Source organism: Nannobrachium achirus, assembly GCF_963921795.1.
Source record: "Nannobrachium achirus genome assembly, chromosome: 22".
NCBI classification, from domain to species: Eukaryota; Metazoa; Chordata; class Actinopteri; order Myctophiformes; family Myctophidae; genus Nannobrachium; species Nannobrachium achirus.
Window position 1 is genome coordinate 31,082,816 of NC_137829.1, and position 27,378 is coordinate 31,110,193.

General features: G+C 41.3%; 1 protein-coding gene across 1 annotated transcript; it reads right to left on the reverse strand.

The window, feature by feature from the left end:
- Window positions 1-6,241: 6,241 nt before the first annotated feature.
- Window positions 6,242-27,142, reverse strand: lacc1 (laccase (multicopper oxidoreductase) domain containing 1; the record flags this gene model as incomplete). Its single annotated transcript, XM_080752845.1, has 7 exons — window positions 6,242-6,452; window positions 12,123-12,348; window positions 15,822-15,987; window positions 19,830-20,008; window positions 20,666-20,802; window positions 21,991-22,114; window positions 26,818-27,142. The coding sequence occupies 7 exons, from the start codon at window positions 27,140-27,142 to the stop codon at window positions 6,242-6,244; spliced, it is 1,368 nt and encodes a 455-aa protein (XP_080608971.1).
- Between the last annotated feature and the right edge of the window lie 236 nt (window positions 27,143-27,378).

The following is a 27,378-nucleotide window of genomic DNA, read 5'->3' on the forward strand; positions in this document are numbered from 1 at the left end:
TTAATAATCGTATAAATACGAGTGGTGCATTGAGAACAGTGCAGTGCCTACTACTGTAAGATAGCAGGTAAACTATGAACCAACTGTTCTGTAGCATCTGTTTAAACAACATGCTATCTAAACCACATTCTGTACATTTGAAACTATAGGACAGCAGGTAATCAATGAACCTTGCATCTGTCAAAACAACATGCTATCTAAACCACATTCTGCACATTAAACTATAGGATAGCATATTAGCAGGTAATCAATGAACTTTGCATCTGTCAAAACAACGTGCTATCTAAACCACATTCTGCACATTAAACTATAGGACAGCAGGTAATCAATGAACCTTGCATCTGTCAAAACAACATGCTATCTAAACCACATTCTGCACATTAAACTATAGGATAGCATATTAGCAGGTAATCAATGAATCTAGCATCTGTCTAAACAACATGCTATCTAAAATCACATTCTGCACATTTGTGGTCGAGAAAAACTATTCTAAAGGCCCATTCCCACTGGGCCAGATAACAGATAAAAAAATCTCTTTCTCCAGATATTTTTCCATTCAAAGTGGATGGTAGATACAGATAAAAAAAATATCTACCACAGATACTTTTATCTGTGGCAAATATTTTTTTTTATCTGTAACTACCATCCACTTTGAATGGAAAAATATCTGGAGAAAGAGATTTTTATCTGTTATCTGGCCCAGTGGGAATGGGCCTAAAAGGTGGTTGCACAATGGTGCACTTTTTCGTTTTCAAAGTCCGAAATCCGTAAAACCCTTTTTCAGGCTAAGGACCCCTTAGCTGAAAGATACTGTATCTAAGCATGGACCCAGTGCCAAAAAATAACAGGCAGCAGTGTGTAAACGTGATTGACATAACGTGAGGTTGATTCTTTTTCTTTTTTTTATGTGCTCCGAAATTCGCTCCTATCCGAAAAAACGCAGCGGTGTGTAAAGGACCTTAAGAGTCAAAAAAATGTGCTAGAATCGACGAAAGAAAAAGATGTCTTTGAACCAGAGCGACTGTACAGAGTGTCAGATCAGTGCATGAGACCTACACGACAGTGTAAATAAATAGTCATGTTAATAGATCAAGGCTCACAACGCCTCGCTGTGAGCTTGTAGATCATCAATTTTTGGCCAAAGTTTGGTGTACAGGGGGGAAAAGAGCATACTAAGTACAGAGTGAAATGTCAAGTTATGTATTGATGCCGGTTCAAATGGTTAAATATAAAATATAAATATCTGAAAACACAAATTGACATGAATCCAAAATACAATGATGATTGAGCTGTCAAACAATGAAATTATAGGGAATCTATGAAAACGTTGTGGGGGTACCTGCTTCATCTCTCTCTCAACTACTGGAATAGATGGTAAAGAAAACCAAATGCTACAAAGTTCCTAGGATACCAAGCATCAACCCTAGCATCAGTCTAAACGGCATGCTGTAGGCTTCTGTACTGTATCATTAACATTCTTAGCATTTGTGGTCAAACATACTACAGTATCTAAACAACATGCTGTGTGTGAAGTAGTAACCAACATGCATGCATCATATAACAACCATCCCTGAGGGTCCTCCACGGACCCCTGGGTGCCCTTGGGCTCTTCGCCCCATTCCCTTCTTACCGATTCAGCAGTGTTGGCAACCCTAGGCTAGGGTCGGAATTAAACCTTCATCATTTGTCATATTGGGGAAGTCTTTCTAAGCACCAAACAGGCACCCTGCACACAACTACCCTAGTGATAGCTGGTAGCTATATGATGCATGCATGCTGGTTACTTCTTCATTTAGTGATAGCTGGTAGCTATATGATGCATGCATGCTGGTTACTTCTTCATTTAGTGATAGCTGGTAGCTATATGATGCATGCATACTGGTTACCTCTTCACAAACAGCATGTTGTTAAGGATTACACATCGGCACTCCGAAACATCGCTGTTCTGACCACCTAAACCCAACCTTAACCCTAACCTCAGTAAAACTAACGCTGGTGAATGCTAACCGAATCGAGCCACCTGCTAAACTTATTGTGAACCCCTCTGAATGAACTGTAACCAAAAACGACAACAAAAGTGAAATCTGGGAGAAATAAAGAGTTGAAAGACATAGATTCGTAGAAGACACATGTGGCTAACAGTGAGCCAGCCAAAGGTGCTGGTTATCTTGCCTCGAATTAGCAGCTTATCTGGTAAAGATACCAGCTGATTTACCCACTCATCACACTCACCATCATCTCCTCACATCAGCACCATGTTATCTCACCACTGTCATGCAAACTGCTGACAATTAATCACGCTTTATCTGTAAAAGCTTTGCATGGCTCTCTATAACCAAACACCTAATGACATATACTGTGGGAAAACGCTGCGCTTCGCCATTAAAGCTTGTGAAATATCTACAGTATTATGTGAAATGATGAGTTCATCACATTGCATCAGGTATTTCTGTTATACAATGACCAGGCTGCAAGTAACCTGGCAAATTGTTTGTACCCTCTAAGTTACTATTACTTGCTATATGATATTTATTATAGACTTAAATGATCATGAATTCGAGTTAAAGCTTGCCATGTAGTTAAGAGAATACTTTCATCTGCTGCAATCTTCCTCCAGCACAGCTCTGAGTTAGTATCAGTAGCACTGCTTCTACAGACCGACAGCTTGGAATAAACTCCCACTACACCTAAGGCAGGCAGCCTCTGTGGATAGCTTTAAAGCACAGCTCAAGACCTATTTCTATACTCTTGCTTTTAGCTGAACTTTTAAATCCCTGTGCTGTTATTCATGTCTGCACTGTTCTTTTATTTTAAAAGAACAGTTATTTTATTTTATGCTTTACTGTAATCATGTGTACTTTTTCTGTTAAGCACCTGTGCTTCATTTCTACTCTGTAAAGCACTTTGAGCTGCATTTCATGTCATGAAAGGTGCTATACAAATCAAGTTTATTATATCATTAGTAGGACCCATAATGTATGCAGATATTATATTATTGGTATGACCCATAATGTATGCAGATTGCACTAGATCAGTGGTTCTCAAACATTTTCATGTTAGGTTCAAATTAATATGTATATTTTTACAAGCTCACAACGTGCAAGCCAATTTTATAATGGCCGCTGTATAAAATTGTGCTTAATGATCAATAATTATAGTCCAATAACATGATATATATGATTCTGAAATGGTACATTATGCATAATAACAACTTACTATTGTACTTTGACTTAAGTAAGATTGCAGGACTTTTACTGAAAGTATAAACACAGTATATTTACCGTATTTTCATTTTGCTACTTTTATCTTCGAAATCTTCTTCCGCCACAGCTGAATAGTTCAGAGTCACAACGGCCATTGACCAGAACTTTTTATTTATTTTTTTATTTCAAGGACCCCCATAAATGGAGCTGGGTCCATTTGATTTCATTTGTACACTCTCAGAGTTACAGACCTGTAAGGGTTAATTTGGTTCCATTTGTACACTCTCAGAGTTACAGACCCGTAAGGGTCCATTTGGTTCCATAACTCCATTTGTACACTGTCAGAGTTACAGACCCGTAAGGGTTACAGACCCGTAAGGGTCCATTTGGTTCCTTTGTACACTGTCAGAGTTACAGACCCGTAAGGGTCCATTTGGTTCCTTTGTACACTGTCAGAGTTACAGACCCGTAAGGGTCTATTTGGTTTCATTTGTACACTGTCAGAGTTACAGACCTGTAAGGGTCTATTTGGTTTCATTTGTACACTGTCAGAGTTACAGACCCGTAAGGGTCCATTTGGTTCCATTTGTACACTGTCAGAGTTACAGACCTGTAAGGGTCCATTTGGTGTCATTTGCACACTGAGTTACAGACCACTGGGCTAGAACTGGAATAATTCAACTTTGTGAACAGCCAAGTGCTCCCCCATGTGTCCGTAGCCTGCCATTACACCACCACCAGCATCCTCTTGTTATAGACATATTAAACACAGCTGTTAGTCTTAATTGGTCCTGTTAAAATAAGATCATCCTACTACAACATAACAAGGCAGTTAAAACTGGCTTTACAGTGCTTAATAAGCCTTTAACTGCCAGAACAATGTAAAAAAGAAATAGTGCAATCTACACTGGAGTCATTACTTCATACGTTTAACATTTTATTTCCACTTGTCAGATTTCAATGTGGACTTTAAAGCTGTACTGTGGAAGCTGCTCAACTAATGGTCAGTAGCGGTATTGCTTTTTTCGTCCGGAGTCGCCGCGGACCACCGGAACGGGGGTCCGCGGACCACCGCGGCCGTCACGAGCACCTCCGTCTCGCCGATACGCATCCGTAGAGCCGTCTCCCGTCATTTTTAGACCAGGATTGAGGGAGTAGCAAGCAAGATTCCTTCACCAATGTAAACACAGTTGCTGAGGGAAGCTACTTCCTTTAGAGACAGCAAGACTCGCTGTGATTGGCCGGTGGTGTATGATCTGCGCTGTGATTGGCCGGTAGTGTATCATGTGGGAGATGACATCATTTTGCCGGGAAATTCTCCCCCCCTCACAACTCATAGAAAACATATAAAGAGAAGGCTTCAGAAGCTGAAAATAACAGAGTGGGTGTTCTAAAACTTTAGCGATTTAACAGTTAGGACAATTTTAAGATTTGTTTTATAAAAAAAGTTACATGGTATAACTTTAATACATGACACATGTAATATATAGTGTATAATCAAAATACGATAAGTGGCCAAGTAGACGTAACGCCTAGTATAGACAGTTATAATAAGAAAATGTGTTTTCCCCACCATTTGCTTTTTAATATGGATCGGAATTGAATGTTGTAATCCATGATCAGACTGGTCTCATCCATTGTAAATATCAAAATCATGGATACAGAAACCAGAAATCTGCCATGAATTCACCCCTCCATTGAGATCAAGACCATATATTTTTTGGCATAAAAAACAATGCTGCAACTTTTCATCTTCGACCCCTTAAACAACGTAAAACTATTTATTTTGACAGTAAAACTAAAAACTTTTCCGACAGCCAAGATCCCTTTGTCAGGGTAAACCAAAAGGACATTGACGTTTAGCTTAAAAACATTGCCCTAGCTGGGTTTTGTGATGTGGATTGGCAGAGTCTTTACAATCTGTACGTTTGTTAATGTGCTGAACGAATGACTGAGAGCTGTTTCACTGTGACATGTCCAAGTCCACGAGGAGATGACTTTTGGAATATGAATGTCTAAGCAACAGATATCTCACCAATATTTCAAGCTACGTCATGGCAAGGTACAACACAAAGCCAGATTTTTGGGCTTGTATTTCAGCTGTGAGACTCCACATTTGACTGGGCAACCTTCACTTGCACTTGAGTGATATTTGACCGGGGGTAGGGATGGGACAATAAGCGATATTATCGTGATAAAAAACACTTGTAAAAAACACTCGATAATCGGATTGTGGAGATTTAATTTATCGTGATATCGTGACCCGTCATGCACTGGGATCAATTCACCTTTTATTTGCCGAGCTGCACATCCGGTACCATTTAAACCCTCTATTGGTAAAACGTACTTATAATAATAAAACATACTTGATAGACTTTTTTCACTCTCTATCAAATGTCTTTGCCAAAAAATAGCAGATCTACAAGCTCACAACGCGTCGCAAATGTTCCGCCTCAGGATACTGGATTTTGATTAACACATTGTGATCTACAAGCTCACAATGCATCGCGTTACGAGTTTGCGAGACATTGTGAGCTTGTAGATCGGCTATTTTCAAATGGCGGAAATGTATATAGGGTTGAAGTGATTTGTAATTATAATCAAAATCTACAAAGTAACTAACTAAAATGAGTCCTTTGAACGGCTCTTTGGAAGGAACGGATCCCAGAGATCCGGCTCACTTCAAAGAACCATAAATCCCATCCCATAGTTACAGATGTGGTTGATGTTGGTGTTGGTTCCCAGTTCGATCCCGGGCTCCCCCAGAGTTAGTGTGGAAGAGTCCTTGAGCAAGAATCTGAAGCCTTAGTTGCTCCTGATGAGCAGGTTGGTGCCTTGCATGGTTTCCTCTGCCATCGGAGTATGAATGTGTGTGTGAATGGGTGAATGTAATGAATGTGTGTGTGAATGGGTGAATGTAATGCACAATCTATGTAAAGCGCCTTGGATAAAGGCGCTATATAAATGCACCATTTACCATGTATGAATAAAAAAACGAACATAATGAAACATTCAGGCTTCGCAATTCACACCGTTTCTCATCCGCTGACAGAGTCCTCTGCCGCCGTGGTTTGGGGGATCCACAGGAAGCCCACCTGCGTTCCGAAGTTGGGACCGTCCCGGACGTAGGAGAAGGACGTCTCGGGGTGACAGGACGTGCACGGGGTCACGCACGGCCTGGCCGAGGTCACCGGGGTCAGGTCGTCATGGATGTGCTCAGGTAGGACCCCGCACCTCTGCAGGAGGATTCTGGGATAGCGTCGGAACAAGAATCCTTATATTAGAGCAGGGGTCTTCAACCTGTGGGTCGGTCCCCAGTTAAAAATGATTATTTTGGGGGTCGCGGCCTGAAAAGGTTTAGAACCACTGTATTAGAGCAGGGGTCTTCAACGTTTTCAGGCCAAGGACCCCTTAGTTGAGAGAGAGATGTAGCAGGGACCCCCATAACCTGTTCATAGATTCCATATAGTTTCATTGTTTGACAGCAAAATTGTCAGTGTATTTTGGATTCATGTCAATGTGTGTTTTTAGATATTTAACCACTAGAGCCGTCATTACCTAATAAACTTGACCTTTTACTCTGTACTTAGTCTGTTCTTTTTCCCTTCTACACCAAACCTCTTTGCTGAAAATATATGGACACTAGGGTTCAAGTTGTTAATATAAGAAGATTTTGAGGACCCCCTGTAGTAACTCTGAGGACCCCTGTATTAACAGGGGTCAACAAATTGGCTTTTGTTGAGCTGCAAATTCAACAAATTGGCTTTTGTTGAGCTGCAAATTCACTACCACTTAAAGGAGTAGTTCACCCCCAAAATGACTTTTTTCTATTGATTACTCACGCTATGGAGACTTGAGTTCATATATATATATATATATATATATATTAGGGCTGGGATGCGATTAAAGATTTTAATCTAATTAATTACAGGCTCTGTGATTAATTAATCGCAATTAATCACATTTTAATCGCACATCGATATTTGACCTGAGAAGCATTTTTCTTTCAAGTAAAACACATTTTGTTGTACGAGTGAATCAACAAGTGAGTTTTTTAATCTAAATTTCGCATCCTCTGGGCCAAGCAAAGCGCTCTGATCGGCTACTTCTCCCTTTGCGTTTGTTGTCTCTTCTTGATGGTGCATCGCTATGATCGGTATGCCCGAAAGTGAAGGTTCTGTGGTGCAAAAACTAAGTGCGATTAAAATGAGTTAATCTTTTTAATTGCGTTAATTTTCTGTAATTAATTAATCACAATTAATCAGTTAAAGTCCCAGCCTTAATATATATATATATATATATATATATATTGTTGTATTTGTCGCATTCCTAAGACAACATTTTTACCATTGTCAATTTACCCCCATTGATTCCGGATGGGGACCCGAATGCATTTGGGACCCCATTCCGGAAACAATGGGGGTACATTTATTGTAATCAAATTATTGTTTTAGGAATGCGACAAATACAAAAAGATATTATTGAACTCAATTCTCCATGGTGTGAGTTCATAGCCTTCCGTCCGTCAGTCATTTTTGGGGTGAACTACTCCTTTAAGGCCTGTCCATACCAAAGACTTCGTCCTTTTCGACCATAAAATGTTGTCCCTCGCGACTTCTGAAAAGAATTAGACCGGAAATTTGCACGTCGGAAAGTCCAACTCACCCAAAATTTCGGAGGCCTTTAAACCCTCTATCCCCCTGTTCCCGCGGGAATTTACTGTAGAATTGTCGGGTCTCAGATGCGACCATTGTGAGCTTGTAGATTTGTTTCCTAATTAATGTAATTTCTTCTTTCTTCTTCATGAAATTATTGAAAAAAAAAATGCATTTTTCATAAAGGTTTTTGCTTCTCAGCGGACTCAGCTGCGACGCCGGAACTGCCGGCCACCTGCTGTGCAATGCACAATGGGATGCCGGAACATGGATATTTGATAAAACAGACCTCTAAAGAGCACATATTTGGTAGGCTCTTATTTCACTCCAAGAATTGCAGGTCGACAAGCTCCTGTGAAGCTTGTAGATCGTCTATTTTTGGCGAACATTCCCCCCAGCACAGGAATGCTGGGGGGGATCAAGTGGTTAACAATACTGCCATTTTAAGTTTTAAGCATATTTTTGATTAGGGCGATAATATTGTTAATCGTGTTTATCTTTTGCCACAATAACCGTGACATGCTCTTTTCCTATTGTCCCATTCCCTCATTCTGGGAAAGGGGAGATTGTGATTGGCAGAGCGCACTGTGCGCTTCCAAGTTGAAACTAGTTTGAACTTTTGGAGGGGTGTGCATCTGTTATCCTAATATGGTCATTGCTAGTGTACACTGAGGGACAGTACAACAACGCTGACTGGTTAACCCATTTAGACCGGCGGGAACGCATTATTTTATGCTTTAACCATTAAAAAAACAGCAGATATAACTAATTTTCTTTTTAAATCGTGACAATTTGATTCAAGCCTTTGAATATTTTAACCCGATTCTAAAAGTGTCTTCTAAATCCTTCCAAGATTTTTGTTGAAAAACACACTTTTCTATGTCAGTGGTGCTCAAACTGTTTCATGTCAAGGACCTCAAAATATTTAGTTACAGGGACCCCCCCAGAAGCAAAGTTTGAGTTATAAAATAATGTTGGCCCTAAAAATACATATAGGCCTATTCAAAGATTTGCACACTTTCACGATTTTTCAATAGCTAAATTATAAAATAAGTCCAGATCTTAAAGGGTCCTTAAGTCAAGAGCATGTCCATGTATGGTATATACTAAGACGGTACAGGCCGGTTATACTCATGCACACCATCGATGGTTTTGCTGGATTGGCCGAAAGAGAACAAACAGTGACTGAATGACAGCAGCAGCAGCAGCAGCAGCAGCCGTGAAAAGACCCCTGCTGTGAGCTTAATTTAACCCCTATGGTTCTAAAATGTCTGTTATACTCTCATTTGATCCTCCTGGTTGTGTCTGACGACCTGGTCGTTTATGACCTGACCATGAGAAGTCCATGTTTACTAACTATTGTTTCAAAAACTGAAATGTATATTTCAGACCATGTCCCAAATACTGTATGTGATTTTGCAGCGCACACCAATTTTATAGAAGTATCTTCTGAAGTTTGTTTTATTCTATTGCTAGTCTGGCCCAATTCAAATACTCACACTTGACTAGCGTTTTTTTCATTCACGCCGCGGCCATCACTACACCTCTCCTTATTTATATATTTTTTGGCGGATCTGCACTGATCTCAGAAATAACCCCTATGGAATCCGCAAGACTGAAATCAGTCCCCAGGAGTCAGGACTGAGAACTTTAACCCTTGAGTTGTAATAACACAGATGAGAGGACATTGGAACACAGTAAACGGTTTGATAGATTCGAACGTTACTGGCGCCAATAAAACGCTCCGTGTGTGAGCGCTCTGGACAGGAGGTTAGAAACCTCTTACCTCCATAATATTCTAACTTCTTGTGTTTTTTCCGCAAATCAACGCCATCACACTACACTACAGCACCACACAAAAGTTTCAGAAGTAGCAGATCCGCAAGCGACGCGTTTCAATTCTGAATTTGAACCCTAAAAGGAGGGTTCCACGCGACAGAGCCGACATCCAAAGCACTCCTCCACTCATAAAGCTGTGACTGGGAACCCATTTATGTCTGGAATTATTTTATGCTTTAACTATTGAAACATAGCAGATCTACAAGCTCACAGCGTGGCACCGAGATCTGCAATTTCTTTTAAGTCGTGAAGATTTTTGCAAATCTTTGAACATATGCATTTTTTATTCCGTTTTTGCATCTGGGGGGTCCCTGGAACAGCATATTTTAAGATGGGGTTCCGTGGCCAAACACAAGTAATTTTGGGGGTCCTTGACGTGAAAAAGTTTGAGAACCACTGATTTAGAAGAAGGATTTAGAAGACATTTATAGAATCGGGTCAGAAAGAAAAGGATTTTTCAAAAATAGCAGATCTACAATCTCACAGTGCGGCACTCGGTCCCGCGCTGTGAGCTTGTATATCTGCTATTTTTCAATTGTTACAGCATAAAATAATGCTTAAAGCGTTTCGTCTTAAATTAAAATTATCAACGATCTGAGTGACATCTGTCGAGAAATGCGACCTCTTCCGTCAGCCGTTCTGATTGGAGCGTCATCCAGTGATGAAAGATGAGTCGGAGGTCGTGACCCAGGAAGTGACTGCGGGGGAGGCGTTGCCATGGCGATAAATCACAGGGACAAAGGGTGACCATATAAGGACTTATTGGAAATCCATATTAAGGGCTTCCTCAGAGACTCTGTAAAGCCATGGGTCATACTAACTGACCTCAATAATGATCTGATCTTCACGTCCTCATCATCATAACATCCATTTTCCTACAGAAGGCCATTTGCTCCTGTTTGAATTAGGGCTGGGCAATTAACCCAGTCAGTGGAAACCTCGTTTTAGGGTTCAAATTCAGAAAAGGGTTGTGTTGGTAGTATTGAGTGCTATTGCTGTGTTGACATGGCGGTGAGATACTTGCGTTGCACTGACTAGCATTGACAGTTATGATCTCTTTTGTTTGACGCTGCATTGATAAGTTGTGCATTAAGTATTGCTATTTGTCTGTGACGTGACACTTATGAGCGTTGACTGTTTATGACACTTTATGTATATACTATATATCCTTCTTTTTTTGTGCCTTGCTTTTTTTCACTGTACATAACAGTACTTTTTAATTTTTCTTACTTCTTTGTAACCTTAAACTGCTGTATCAATCTATCTATCTATCTATCTATCTAGATAGATAGATAGATTGTAATATTGTGATAATATTTTCAACCAAATACCCAAAAATCCCTAAAAGGCCAGTTTCTTTCTTTCTTTCTTGCTAATTCAAGTGACCTGTCTTCTCTTTTCTCTTCAGTTTTTGTCAGTTTTTGTTTCGTTTGTTTTTTGTAAACTCTAGTGTTTTGTTGTTCAGTCTTTGTTTTCTTTTGTAAACTCTAGTGTTTTGTTGTTTGATATTTAATTTGGTTTTGTTTGAATTATTTTGTCTCGTTCTGTTTTGTCTGTTTTGTCCTTTGTTTTCTGTGTGTGTTTATTTTGTGTTATGTTAGTACGTTTGTTTTGTTTATATTATTCTTTCTAGTGTGAAGTTTATTTACACATTTAAAGGGTAGGCACAATAAGCTTAGGCTTCAGCCTTACTCCTTTTGGTCTGATTTCTTTTTTGTCTTGTTTTGATAACTATACTGCATTGTTTAATTTACCAAAGACCAAATAAACTACTACTAAAACTACTACTATCTATCTATCTATCCGAAAATACATTGAAAACCGATATTTAAATCCGATAACCGATTAATTGAGAAGCACGTTTTATATCTACACGTACAGTATATATATTTAAAAAATATATATCTGTATACATCAACGCATTGATACGAACAACTAAATTGATTAGTCTGATTAACACACTCAGGGCTGTTTGTTGCACAACGAAGTGTTGCATCGCGAGCTTGTAGATCGTCGAATTTCACAATAATTAAATAAAAGGGATCACTCATAAGTAGTAATCGAGGCACATGTTGGAAATAATGGGGACATTAATTTGAAGTCAGTAGATGTGTACAGGGACAGAGAATGTTGACATGGCAGGGGCTGACATTTCTAAACTGGCCTTATGGTAGAAATATCGAAAATAGCAGACCTCCAAGCTCAAGCTTGAAGGTCGGCTATTTTCGGTGAGTTTCAGGAGACTTTGGACAATTCTCTTGAACGCTGCCTTCGAGTATGGCATGGAAATAGGACATTTGCATTTCGTTCACCATAGTAAAAACTGCATTCATGGTTCAGAGAGAGGGTACTTTTTACAGACGGATAAAAGGGCAGGGGCTCAAGCCACCTTTGATGTCTACAAGTGCCTGCGTGTATACACTACCTGGCGGCGAGGCGGATGTTGACGTGTGGTCGGGGGGAGCGAGGCTCGCTGACCACGTCTGGGTGGATGTTGTAGAAGTCCATGGCCTGCTGTGGGTCCAGGGTGAAGCAGCAGACCCCCACCGACGGACCCACCGCCACCAGAATGTCACCCACCTGGCAGCCGAACTCCCTCACCATGGCACCCACCGTGGCCATGGGCACTCCCCCGAGGGTCCCCTTCCACCCTGGAGGAAAGGTAGGGGTGGGCGATATGGTGATAAATATCGTTGAGACGATACAATGTCTACACGATATGCCTTTTCAGAGATATCCTATATATTGTGCTACAATGAGGGAGCCTTATTAAAACAAATCCTGTTGAATTGTTAATACAGAGATTCATTGGTTTCATTTGTACTGTCAGAGTTACATACTTGTAAGGGTGAATTTAGACCTCCCAAAATGAACCCAGAGAGTCCCTGGACCCCACATTGAGGACCACTGGTCTAAATGGTCTGTTACTCCTTTTTCTTTTAGTTTTTGTTACCTTGTACTGTAGGTGGTTGTACTGTTAAGTAACTTGAAAAATAACCATAAGAATCAACATGAAAAATAATCATGATAAGATCTTGTATCGTGATACAGCTTGGGAAAATATTGTGATATTGTATTTTTCCATATCGCCCACCCCTAAGAAAAGGGATGGGAAAATGAAGCATTATTTACAGCAAACTGCTCTGCTGAATACAGTACAGGCATAACACATGTTCAGATGGGAGTCTGCAGCCAAATACATTATTAATTGTGGGGTCCATGACATGAAAATGTTTGAGAACCGCTAGTATAGACTTGCTTTTGCTACCTGATTAGTCAGTTGTGTTTTTCTCTTCCAAATTGTATTCAGTTATCTTTTAGAATAGTTTATTTTGGGCCTTTAAAATCGCCCTGAAAAACCACTTACAGGCGGCAGCCGCTCGTAACTGGTAAAAAATAAACCTAGCCTAGCCTGACCATTTATTTATTTTGCACTGTTTTTGTTTTGTTTTACGATATCTACTGAATAGTACTGTGTTTCTATCCGTCTGTCATTCAATGTTATATAGTCCGGGAAAAAAAGGGTGATTTTTGGCTGAACGTGGATTCGCCTGTAAAAGTTTTTTTCTCAACTGATTCTTGTAGCTTGGGGTCACCTCTTAAAACACGTTGCAGTCCGAAATAGAATGGGGGTTGGTAGATTAGCCGTGAAATTTCTATTATTGTATTGTGATCTGAGACATAATATTATGTTTATAAACATGACCCCGCAGCCCCTCCATCTTGAACAGCGCCGCTGTTTTTTCTTTTTTTTTTTTCCCCAGGCCAGTAACTCCACAGATATAAAAAGCTAGATACCTCCTCCACCGCTGCAGTTCATTAGCGCGACTGGTCAAACACCCCTGGCGGAAGTGCATAACTGTGGAACTGCGGAAGGCACTCTGCCCCCTCCAATGGGAAAGAGGGAGTCCTGCCAGGACTGCATCTGATTGGACTACCGAGCTTCCCATTCTGTTACGCACAAGGAAGCGTCCTTCAGAATTCCCAAGAGCCCCGCCTCAGAATTCTGGAGGCTTGCATAGAGTTATTGGGAGGCTTGCCAGGAGTCTTGGACCAGCACCCCCCAGCCGGAAGAGGCGTCTACCTTTCTATGTCTGTGAGTAACTCACCATGATTTTCTCGATCTCCGTTGGGATAGAATGGGGGTTTTGGCCGATCGTCGATGTCCCCGTGCGTTTCGCGTGCGCGATCCTTTCACGTAAATGTCCCCGCAAATAGTCCATGTGTGACTGAAGAACAGACCTGAAAAGTTTCGCTAGCATAGCCCCAAGCATGGCTGCAGGAGGAGCTCGAGTGTGTAGACAGTAAACGGATGGGTGGAAGGTGCCTTGGAGAAGGAGAGGCGCTGACGTCACCTCTGCTTCATGCACGGTCTGCATGAGCCATCAGTGCACGAGTGGTGACTAGGGAAGGTTAGACGATCGCCGATTTTCGGATCAAAAGCTTTTATTCCGGTTTTAAAGACAAAGTCCGGGAATATGCGACGTGGCTGAGAGTCCCTGGGGGGATGTGCGATATAGTACGGTTTTAACATTAAGGGGCTCCCCTTGGCTTAGAAGGTGTTAAGGATTCAAGAGGATGACCAGTGATATCCATTGAGCATTTTTTATTATTAACCCCTTAATGCCTGAAACATGGGCTCCCATTGACTTTCTATACAGGAGGAAAATACCCAGAAAAAGATTATTTTTCGGGGTATTTAAGGAGGATCTGAGGGGTCTAACTAGGGGTTTGTCATGATGCTGAATCCATTGCAGGCATTTGTTTTGCACAAAAAACATTCCGTGGGCTAGAAATAGCCTCAGAAAACAATACACGTATGGGTGAGTATTCATGTTAGTCGGAGGCCTTAGGGTTTTTTTTCTCGTGCTAATCAGTCTAAAAGTGCAACATTTTGCTCAGATGTAGCTCAGGGCATGCTCTAATGATTTAGCTAGGTCGGCGACCTTCGGGGTCACCACAACACCCACAAAACTCTGAAAAGTGATGACTCAACACTTTTCATCACTAAAGTCGATGGGTGCCCAACTTGATTTGGCCGCTGTGGCGACCCCGAATGTCGCAGACTCGGGCGCCCTAGCTAAATCATTAGAGCAAGCCCTGAGCTACATCTGTGCAAAATTTTGCACTTTTAGACTGATTAGCACGAGAAAAAAAACCCTAAGGCCTCCGACTAACATGAATACTCACCCATACGTGTATTGTTTTCTGAGGCTATTTCTAGCCCACAGAATGTTTTTTGTGCAAAACAAATGCCTGCAATGGATTCAGCATCATGACAAACCCCTAGTTAGACCCCTCAGATCCTCCTTAAATACCCCGAAAAATAATCTTTTTCTGGGTATTTTCCTCCTGTATAGAAAGTCAATGGGAGCCCATGTTTCAGGCATTAAGGGGTTAATAATAAAAAATGCTCAATGGATATCACTGGTCATCCTCTTGAATCCTTAAGAGGTGACCCCAAGCTACAAGAATCAGTTGAGAAAAAAACTTTTACAGGCGAATCCACGTTCACCCCCATTTTTCCCGGACTAATATAAGATACATAAAGGTTTCCTGTGTAATTAAGCCGATGTGTAAATATGCTATATTTGAAAAATCGTGATTTCTTTTTTTTTTTTTTTAAGTCTTTGAATATAAATTCTTAAAAGCCAACATTTGTAACTCAAATATTTGCTTCTGGGTGGTCCCTGGAACAACATGTTTTGAGATGGGGGTCCGCAACCAAATGCATGTAATTTTGGGGGTCCTTGACAAGAAAAAGTTTGAGAACCACTGATTAGAAGAAGGATTTAGAAGACATTTATAGAATCGGGTCAAACATATTCAAAGACTTGCACAAAATTATGTTCACGATTTTCCAAAAACAGCAGACATACAAGCTCGCAGCGCAGCACTCGGTGCCTCGCTGTGAGCTTGTATATCTGCTATTTTTTAATAGTTAAAGCATAAAATAATGGTTAAAGTGGTTCAAATCTAAAGTGACACAGATTTGCGTTCAGGGCCTAAAATGGCTTAAAAGCTATACCTGTATGACCAATGAGCAGAGATTTTTGTGGAGACTTCTAATCTGAATGTAAAAGCGTCCCCAGGCTCCCAGAGACGGTTCCTCTGCCACACCCACCTGCGTGCGCAGCCCCGATGACCCTGGCCACGGGGTCACAGAACAGAATGGGCATGCAGTCTGCGCCCGGAGCCGCGATGACCACGCCCGGCCGGTCCGTGACCACCGCATCGTAGCTCTCTGGCTCCGCCTTCCCCAGCACCCACACCTCACTGCCGTGGCTGACCTACCGGGACACAGCGGAGGAAAGTCAGCTAACCATTATCCCATTTAGACCGGGTACACCTTATTACGAAACTTTGTTTTTTTACAACAAGGGTTTATATTTTAGATTGTAATTAGAGAAAAGAAAAGATGAGTGTTAAAATGTTTTCATTTTCTGCTTTCTATTGTTTTGGCTATTTTAACGGTCTTGATTTCAGTGGTTGGGTATGCGTACAAGTGGCTAAAAAAATATTTTTAGACACAATAAGCCCGTTCCCAAGATGCACCACAATCTTCCATGGGCAGATGTGACTTATGGGGGCTAGTAGTGTTACTGTAAGTAGTAATAAAGAAATCGCCAGCTTATTGTGTCTAAAAAGACATATTTAGCCACTTGTACGCATGCCCCTACGAACTGAAATTAAAATCGTTATAACAATAGAAAGCAGTAAATGAAAACATTTTAACACTCATCTTTTCTTTTCTCTAATTACAATCTAAAATATGAACCCTTGTTGTAAAAAAACAAAGTTGTCCTTCTTCTATGCTTTAACTATTGAAAAGTTCGCAGCGCGGCTTGTAGATCTGCCATTTTTTGAAAAGTCGTGAAGATAGGTTTCTGAAAAACCTACCTTCCTATGTCAGTGGTTCTCAAACTTTTTCATGTCAAGGACCCCCATAATTACATGTATTTGGCCACGGACCCCCATCTCAAAATATTTCGTTCCAGGGACCACCGGAAGCAACATTTGAGTTACAAATGTTCGCTTTTACAAATACACATATTCAAAGATTTGTTCGAATTTTCACGACTTTTCAAAAATAGCGGATCTGCTATTTTTCAATAGCTAAAGTATCAAATTGTCATGGTTGACCTGGCCGGGACACACGGCGGAAAGTCAGTTAACATGTGGAACATTTATATCGTTGTAGTCAGGCAGAAAACTCTTATCTACATATTCAAACTTTTTTTTTTTTTTTTTTAAGGCCCAAGTTTATCATACCACAGCGTCACAAAAAGCGTCAAAAGTAGCAGATCTGCATGCTCGAAAGCAGCTTGAAAAGCAGCTTGAAAAGCAGCTCAAAAGAAGCTCAAAAAGCAGCTCGAAAGCAACTTGAAAAGCACTGCGAAGCGATGCGTTTTGAGCTTGTCGATCTGCTACTTTTGCTGTTTGAATCCTGAAAAGTAACACTTTTGGACATATGAGGTTTCCACCTGACAGAGACAATATGATACATGCACATGAAATGCCTTCCTCTGGTTTACAATATTAGGTGATATGACTTAAAATAAATATCTCAATTATTTAAACTTTTTTAACAATTAAATTAACACACAGTAAATGTTACCATCATTACTTCCACACTCTTTTAAGAACTTCAAAACTCTCCTTATTTGGGCGCATTTAGGGCAACGTTATTTTCAAAACTGTTGAAATGTTTTCATAGAGTTTAAACTTGTACATCTATTATGTTCACTGCGAAACACTGACATAGGTTACATGTATAAATTAAGTATGTAAGATTTGGCTATTTGTGAGAATATTTGCAGTGTGCCCCATATAGGGAGGGACGGCTGGGACGCAAACAAAATCAATGAGGTAGCTAGTTAGTGGGCAGACCCACATGTACATTAAAATAATCAATTACATGCTAAAATCAATTCAAATTGATTCCTGATAATATAGAGTAGCGAGAGAGAAGATGATATACTGTAACATGACACTCTTAAAAGGATCCTAGGATAATAAACCTTATATGCCTTAAAGGAGTAGTTCACCCCCAAAATGACTTTTTTCCTATTGATTACTTATGCCAGTGGTTCTCAACCTGTAGGTCGGGACCCCCAGGGGGTCCCCAAATTATAATTTGGGGTGATGATTAACTTAATGTGCAACATTGTCTTCTCACTCAACAGTTAAACAAACCAACAAACGTTTAAGTGTATAGAGGGTATCTGCACATTTCTAAAGTGACAATTTAAGGACTTTTTAATACCTCTAAAACAGGGATGTCAAACTCAAATTCATAGTGGGCCAAAATTTAAAAAAAGTGTACAAGTCGAGGGCCGGACTGGTTCACTGTTTATTTAAATGCGGGCTTGCGGTCACAGACCATCGACATGCGCCAATGAACTAGCAGTGCATTGTGGGACTTGTAGTATTATGGTGGTGCGTTTGTAACAGAGTAATTCATTGCCTCAGCCTGATGGCATCAAAATCTAATATCTCCCTCAGTCCATAAGGATGTCCCTTTCTTTGGTCTGATGGTTAAGATGTTGGACATTCATGCGGGAGACCTTGGTTTGAATCCCAGGCATTGCATGTGCAATATACCAGTGGCCAGTGTGCCATTTCTAATAGTAATTAAATATCATCCCGCGGGTCGAAGATAATTTTAATCACAGGCCTGATTTGGCCCCCGGGCCTTGAGTTTGACATGTGTCCTCTAAAATGACGAATTAAGCATTGACCAAACTGTCAAATATTAACTCATTGCATGCCAGGCCCGATAGTCCCGAGATTATTTCAATGTCTTTCCCCGCCAGGCCCGATAATCCCGAGAAAAAAAAAAAAAAAAAAAGAAAATCAAAAACATTTTTTTTCAAAAAACTTTTTGGACCCCAAAAACTTTAGTAGGCATGATAGCAATCGCGAAATTGCATGTTTAACCCCCATAGCAACCCCATCTTTCAAACATGGCAGCCATCTTTGTTTACATTTTAGGAAAACATAATGGCTGCTATCTCATGAATGCCTGAACGGATTTCCATTCGGATTTTTTTGTTTGAAAGCTGTGAGCAATGTGCAGACACGTGGTGCATTATCTAGGCATGGGTGTGCATGATCCGTGCACTATGAATTACATGGAAGTCTATGGAGACAGAGGCAGGGGAGAGTACGAAGGTATTGTTAAATGGCGGGGAATGTGTTAAAGGCAGAAATTGTGAAAATAGCCAATCTACATGCTCAACAGGGGTCAATTAACCTGTTGAACAATCTGAATCATTAAAATCCTAAAGCATCTCAATCCTAAACGTGACCATGTGTAGCGGGGCTGGGTAGAAGCCTGTAGTGCAGGGGTTTTCAAAGTGAGTGATGGGGCACCCTGGGGTGCCGTGACGGCAGTCTAGGGGTGCCGCAAGATAATTTGATAATATTTGGAATGTATTTGGACACTAATACTAAAATATTTAGTATCATTATAAACTTGAAGTACAAAGTAATTTTTCAGTCAGTTCCAACCTAGCCTTCCCTAACACAGGCTGATTTTGGTCTAGAGGGGGCGGATCCACCGGCTGAAAACAGCCGCTGGATCCTATTGGTTCACGATCTGTGCCATGGCCCGCCTCCCACTTCCTATGCCAGAAATTGCAGCAGGTTACCCCAGGCTTTTATTTTTCTTCCTATCACCAAAATAAAAGCATGGGTTTCCGAGGCTAGTTCCAACCAAAATGGCTATTATCTCAACGTTTTCCTCGCAACATAATCACTAAAATATCGTCACTGTCGGGCAGAAACCTTGTATCTCCAAGTTTCAAATGTTTACGTATTTTAGTAAAGCAAAGCCCTGCTTCATCATACAAGACTGTCACGCAAAACTAGTGAAAACAGACGATCTACAAGCACACAGCGTTGTGTGCTTGTAGATCTGCTGTTTTCACTAGTTTAGTACATTTTATAGATGATAAATACAAAACGAACGGTTTTGGACATACATGGTTTCAACCTGAAAACGACGATATGCTATAAATATAAGGTGCTGGAAGTGAAAATTTTAATGTAGGGGTGCCTCAGATTCAAAAATATATATTTATGGGGTGCCCTGAGACAAAAACGTTTGGGAACCCCTGCTGTATTGTACCTTGACCATGTGTAGCGGTGCTGGGTAGAAGCCGGCCTGCAGGGCCAGTCTGCGGGTGTTCTCGGCCACCACGGCGCGGGGGTCCCTCCTCCGGGGGCTGCAGAACACGTTCAGCGAAGACATGCTGGGAATGTAGGAGACACCGCCCGTACGCGTGCTGAAGCCGTGGCCGAAGCAGTCTGCACACAGGTTGCATCAGGGATAAGTAGCTTTACTCAAGTAACCATTTAAAGCCCTATTTTATACGTTATTCGAAAACAGAATCAGAATCAATCACAATCACATCACAGGTATACAGGTGAAATAGAGAGGGAAGAACAGAGAGAGATCAATAAAAACGACAATTCATCTACATATTCTCATATAATATATCTATCCAGCATGGTAAGTAGTAAGTACCTTAGGTAAGACATAAGGTGCGTGAGCATAGCGGCAGATATACACTGTATATATACCAGTAAGACTCCCTAATCGGGAGATAAGGGACCGTCTGCAAAAAGCAACCTCATGGTGGCGCTAGAAAATAGTCTAGGACCTGGCTAAGATATGTATGCACTTAATTTATCTGGCCCAATGTGAGCAAATAGATCTGCTATTTTTGAAACATTTTGAAAGAAACTGTGAAGAAATCAAGTTCTCTCAAATATCTCATTCTAATTTGTGGTTTCTTGACATGAAAATGTTTGAGAACCACTTCAATGACTGTTGAGTTGAGACAGTTCTGAAGCTGTAACAGGACAGGTGCCAGAGTGTCTCACCATGGTATGAATGAGAGTAGAGTAGAGCTTGTACTTGTTTTGAATACGTGAGCATTTACTGGAGCATTCCTTACTCACCAGGAATGAGGGAGGACTTCAGGACAGTAACCGGTCCTCCGTCCACCGCAGGCAAGCTCTGCAGAAAGCTGGACACCTCTTGACGGACATCCTGGACGGACCTATGAGGAGCATCTTCAGCAGACCTGCAGCTAGGGCTGGGCCATATGGAAAAATATAATATCACCATATTTACATTAGGCCTGGGCCATATGGAACTAGACCAGGTCACCTGGTTGTGCCAGACCCGCAATGAAAACTAGTATGGCACTGAACTAACACATGAACACACAGGATTTTATAGTCTCAGCAACAAAGCGTAGTGAGCTTGTAGATCGGCTGTTTTCACTAGTATGGCACTGAACTAACACATGAACACACAGGATTTTATAGTCTCAGCAACAAAGCGTAGTGAGCTTGTAGATCGGCTGTTTTGACTAGTATGGCACTGAACTAACACATGAACACACAGGATTTTATAGGCTGAGCAGCTGGAAATGTTTGTGAGCTTGTAGATGGGCTGTTTTCACTAGTATGGCTGTGGGGCAAATGTTTTGCAGCACTGAACTAACACATGAACACACAGGAATTTATAGTCTCAGCAGCTCGTCAGCCAACTCAACTCAGCTGGTCCCGTACAGGTGACGGCACTCAAGGCAATCAGCCGAGCAAGGGAAGGGAGGGGCAGATGAGCAGTCAGAGGCAAACACAGGCACACTGAGGAAAAGAGGGACCGACCGACCGACAGACCGACAAAGCCTTATGTAGGCCGACCCCCTGGGTCTGGCAAAAATACAATATCACCAGTAAGACTTACCTAATCGGGAGATAAGCGACCGCCAGGTCGCATACACAAACTTTAGAAGGCATCACGATACACAATCTTATCACAATTATTTTTTCATGTTGGTTTTTATGCTTATTTTTCAAGTTACTTAACAGTACAACCACCTACAAGGTAACAAAAACTAAAAGAAAAAGCAGTAACAGACCATTTAGACTAGTGGTCCTCAATGTGGGGTCCAGGGACTCTCTGCATTCCTTTTGGGAGGTCTAAATTGACACTTTCAAGTATGTAACTCTGACAGTATACAAATGGGTCCATTTGGTTTCATTTGTAAACTATCAAAGTTAAGGGGAGACCTTGCCATTGTAAAGTTTGAGAACTACTGAGTTAGACCAAAATGCAGGTTTAAATGTATTATGCAATGAATCTCTGTAATAACAATTCAACAGGTTTTTTTATAGGGCTCTCCCTCATTGTACGTATACAACGACTCTGAAAAGGCATATCGTGGAGACATTGTATCGTCAACGATATTCATCACCATATCGCCCAGCCCTACCTGCAGTTTCCGCAGGCCGGGTCAGGTTGCTCCTCCTCCGACGACCAGTGCACCACGTACTGGAAGGAGTAGAGCGCTGTGAACAGCTGCTCCTGGTACCACACCAACGTCCTTTCCCCCACACCTGAGTAGGGATGGGAAATTTCATATCACGATTATTGTGACCAAAGAAATCGCGATATATGATATTAAAGCCATAGCATCCATTATCCCAGGGCGGAACATTTGCCAAAAAATAGCCGATCTACAGTTTACAGTTTAGGCATTTAGGAGACGCTCTTAATCCAGAGCGACTTACAATAAGCAAGGTAATAAAACAATATAACAACGTCAAAAAACATCACGATAAACTTGAGCTTGTAGATCAGCTATTTTTTGGCAAATATGTTCCGCCCCAGGATAATGGATGTTGGGGATATTTTGATGATCGCGATGATATCGTAAATTGCGATTTCTTTAGTCACAATAATCGTGATATGAAATTTTCATATTACCCAGGGGGCAAACCAGCCTTTTTTTAGGAAACCTGCATTTGCCCCCGACATTGTCCACCAGAAATATTATCTATGACCCAGTAGGATCACAACCTATATGGACAACCCGGTCAATTTGTACAACAAAGTCCAATATGGCCGCCTCAATATTAGCCCCTATTAGTTTTAATGGGGGGTGAATAGGGCAACATTTTAAACTGAGGGATATTTCCACGAAACTTCACAGGTTGATCAATGGTATACATATGAACATTTTTTGTATTGCAAGTTTCCATGAAATCCAATATGGCCGCCACAATATGGCCGCCATAATGTAAGGACCCAGAAAATAGGTTTCTTCTGAACCATATGAGCTAGAAACGCAAACTTGGTGTCTATTCCATGGTGTCTGACCATGGGAGACTCAATGGAATAGCTAATTTTATTATTGGGTGTGTCTGGACCTTTATTGTGCATATTTGCAAGATGGTGGATTCCCAAAATAGAGCTTTAACATAATTTCTACCATGATTGTTGACTGCTTTTGCAAATACAAGCAATATGAATCCATTTGCTAAGATTTATGGCACAGAAGGGACTATTCTTGATTTTGCATGTTGTCAAAATGGCTGTAAACGAGATATTATATTTCCTGTCCGATTCTACTGTATGTAGTTGTAGCAATGACTTCAGATAAAATCAGAGACCAAAACAATGTATCTTAGAAATTATTTTTTTATTTAAAAAAAATAATAAAAAAAGAGAGAGATTATCTCAATGAAATGAATGCAACTGCCTTTTTGGGTCTTTCACACATAGACATGCACATGCTTTCCAACAACTTCAGCTTCAGGGAAATTATAATGAACACAACTTCCTCCACTCCCTCTGGGAGTATACCGAGGCGTTCCCAGGCCAGTCTGGAGATATAATCCTTCCATCTGGTCTTAGGTCTGCCACGGGGTCTCTTCCCAGTGGGACGTGCATCGGGGACCTTCCTAGGAAGGCGCTCGGGGGGCATCCGTACTAGATGCCCGAACCACCTAAGCTGACTCCTTTCCAAGTGAAGGAGCAGCGGTTCTACTCCAAGTCTCTCTCGGGTGATTGAACTTCATGTGCGAAGAAGGGAATTGCATGCTACTTGGGGTGTCGTTGCCAAGGACTGGAGACAAGATGCAGCAGGATAGGTACACATGACAGTGATAGTGACTAGCAATTATTTGCATTATAATGCAGCCTGTTTTAATCATGTGTTCATTATAATTTCCCTGAAGCTGAAGTTGTTGGAAAGCATGTGCATGTGCATGTCTATGTGTGAAAGACCCAAAAGGCAGTTACATTCATTTCATTGAGATAATCTCTCTCTTTTTTTTTAAATAAAAAAATAATTTCTAAGATACATTGTTTTGGTCTCTGATTTTATCTGAAGTCATTGCTACAACTAAATACAGTAGAATCGGACAGGAAATATAATATCTCGTTTACAGCCATTTTGACAACATGCAAACTCAAGAATAATACAGGTATAAGTCCCTTCTGTGCCATAAATCTTAGCAAATGGATTCATATTGCTTGTATTTGCAAAAGCAGTCAACAATCATGGTAGAAATTATGTTAAAGCTCTATTTTGGGAGTCCACCATCTTGCAAATATGCACAATAAAGGTCCAGACACACCCAATAATAAAATTAGCTATTCCATTGAGTCTCCCATGGTCAGACACCATGAAATAGACACCAAGTTTGCGTTTCTAGCTCATCTGGTTCAGAAGTTAGAGGCAAAACCTATTTTCTGGGTCCTTACAGCGAGGAGCTCTTTCGTCTGGAGTTTCTTGCAGGGGGCGTGTCTGGCCCCGCCCCCTAGGCTTACGTCACGGCTAGGCAGAGGGGTTGGAGAGTGGGAGACCTCTTGTGTCCAGTAGCCTGCATGTGCTTGTGTCAAGCGTGTCTCCGCTGAAAGCATAGTGGTAGCGTGCGACCGCTGCGACGTGTAAATAAAAAAATATATATATTTTCCTCTGCATTTTATTTGTCTGTCATTCAATGTTAAATGCGCGTCTCCTCAGAAAACACAGTGGCGAGTGGCGACGTATAAATACAAAAAGAAAAGCTTCTTTGGTATATTTTCCCCTGCGTTTTTTTGTCTGTCATTCAATGTTAAATGCGCGTCTCCTCAGAAAACACAATGGCGACATATAAATACAAAAATATAAACTTCTTTGGTATGTTTTCCCTGCGTTTTATTCATCTGTCATTCAATGTAAATGCACGTGTCCTCATAAAACACGGTGGCACTGGCGACGTATAAATACAAAAAGAAACACTTTTTGGCATAGGCTATGTTCCCCCTTTTTTCTGCATATAAGCCTACTGCGTGTTATTTGTCTGTGATTTAAATGCGCGTCTCCGCAGATTGCACAGTGGAAGTGGGCGATGTGTAGCCTAAATAAAATAAATAAAGACCTTTGGTATTTCCCCCTTTTTTCCTGCAATGCATGCTTCTCCATGGAGGCATGCATTTATTTGTCTGTCATTCAATGTTAAATGCGCGTCTCTGCAAAGAGCAGTGGAAGTGGGCGACTTAAATACCAAAAATAAACACTTGTTACACACAAAACAAGTGAAGTGTACCATCATAAAACTGTTCACCCATGCAAACGTCTTAAAGATTTTGCTACACTTAAAACACTGAACTAAAGTGGGAGCTTTGTGGGACTACTATACCTATATAGACACTCACTAATAGATATTGGCCAACTTGAGTGCCCTTACACACACCTACTCAACAAATAGATGAATATCACTTTATATAAAATCTGTCAGTGATTTACCATAGGCTATAGCTATACTATTATGGGTACAATTAATTACAATACTATTGAGTTAAGGGATTTAAATTACAGCACTATACTATTGAGTTAAGGGATTTAAATTACGGAACTTTGGCAGAATAACATTTATTTACAGAAATTATACAATGGCTCAGAGGTATAGAGTTTTATTTGTTACTCACACAAGTACAGGTTCAGTAAAAATGTTTAATGTACAAATAATGCAAGGACATGTGCAAATTTTAACAACACTGTTGGCAGGTATGCTATCTGTGCAAAAAAGCAGAAGACAACTGGTGTATGTCATATGTACAAATAATGCAAGGAAGGACGTGCAAATATTAACAACTGTTGGCAGGTATGCTATATGTGCAAAAAAGCAGTAGACAAATGGTGTATGTCATATGTGCAAATAATGCAAGGAAGGACGTGCAAATATTAACAACTGTTGGCAGGTATGCCATCTGTGCAAAAAAGCAGAAGACACATAGTGTATTTCAGGCGATACATGAACATGTAACATTCGAACAGCTGCTCAGGTTGTTTTGTGTTTGGACCATGTCCTCATTTACTTGTTTGGGTGAGAGCAATTGTTTTCCACAGAATGAACTAAACTGAGGTACCTAGCCGTTCTTGGTTTTTTGCTCACAGACCCAGTGTATGAATGATCACTGGCATCGTCAGTGGCCCTCCTCTTAGTCTGTTGTGCCCGTGACCCACCATACGTCAGCTGCCGCCTCTTGGAACCCAATTGACTTAGTCGGCGGCCAAGTGCTGTTGGCTGAACAGGCATGATTCCCCCTGAGCGTATTGTTTGTCGCCGAATTGCTGTTGCTCTTATTGGCGACAAGGCAGGGTTGGGCGAGGAGGAGTGCCTGAGGGTAGCTTGCAACTTCTTCACCATTGCAGCCATTTCATCCCGCATTTCATGATCGGAGCTTGTGGGAGAATTCACCAGGTTCTCCATGGAGGAAAGGATTCCACGCATGGACTCCTTGAGGTTACTGCGGCGGTGAGGTGTGACTGTTGTTCGCGTGTGTGTGTTTGTGTGTGAGGTGTGCGTGCGACTGTGCGTGCGTTACTTGAGGGGAGGGGGCAAGGGGAGGGCAGTGGGTAGCCGTGACGTAGGCCTAGGGTGCCGGGCCAGACACGCCCCCTGCAAGAATCTCCAGACGAATGAGCTCCTCGCGTCCTTACATTATGGCGGCCATATTGTGGCGGCCATATTGGATTTCATGGAAACTTGCAATACAAAAAATGTTCATATGTATACCATTGATCAACCTGTGAAGTTTCGTGGAAATATCCCTCAGTTTAAAATTTTGCCCTATTCACCCCCCATTAAAACTAATAGGGGCTAATATTGAGGCGGCCATATTGGACTTTATTGTACAAATTGACCGGGTTGTCCATATAGGTTGTGATCCTACTGGGTCATAGATAATATTTCTGGTGGACAACTTTTTATGTCGGGGCAAATGCAGCACACCTTCCTTTGCCCCCTGGGTATATCGTCCCACTGACCTGAGGTGAGCACTGCCACAGAGGTCCAGTCGAGGCGGTCCAGGGTCTGTTTGAAGGAGTACAGACACTCCGTGATGCTCCCGCCATCCAACAGCTCCACCACGGGGCCTCTGCTGCTGCTGCTGCTGACCCCGAGAAGTGTGCTTGTGTCCGGGGATAAACGCTGTCCTGCACCGCACAGCAGGAACACCCTGGCTGGGTACCGGTGGTCCTGAGAGGGACCCCCATTGAACTGGAGGGCTGACAACATCCCAGGCAGAACTTTCTCCAGACATTGAGCGCACGCCGGGGCGTGAATCAAATCCACAAGCACCGCTTCAAGCATCTAGAAATCTGCTTTTATTATTGTTCTATATAGACTGTTGTTGTTGCTGTCCTCGCCAACAACAGGTGTTTCCTTTTAAGGAGCTGATATGTTTTAACTTCTCTTCAGATATTTACTGAGTTATTCAAATGTCCAGTAATATAAATCATTTATTCAGCTTAATAACGTTTTGCGTGATATTATTTAGCACATTGCATTGCCCTAATGTTGAAATAAATAAACGTCTACCTCGCCTC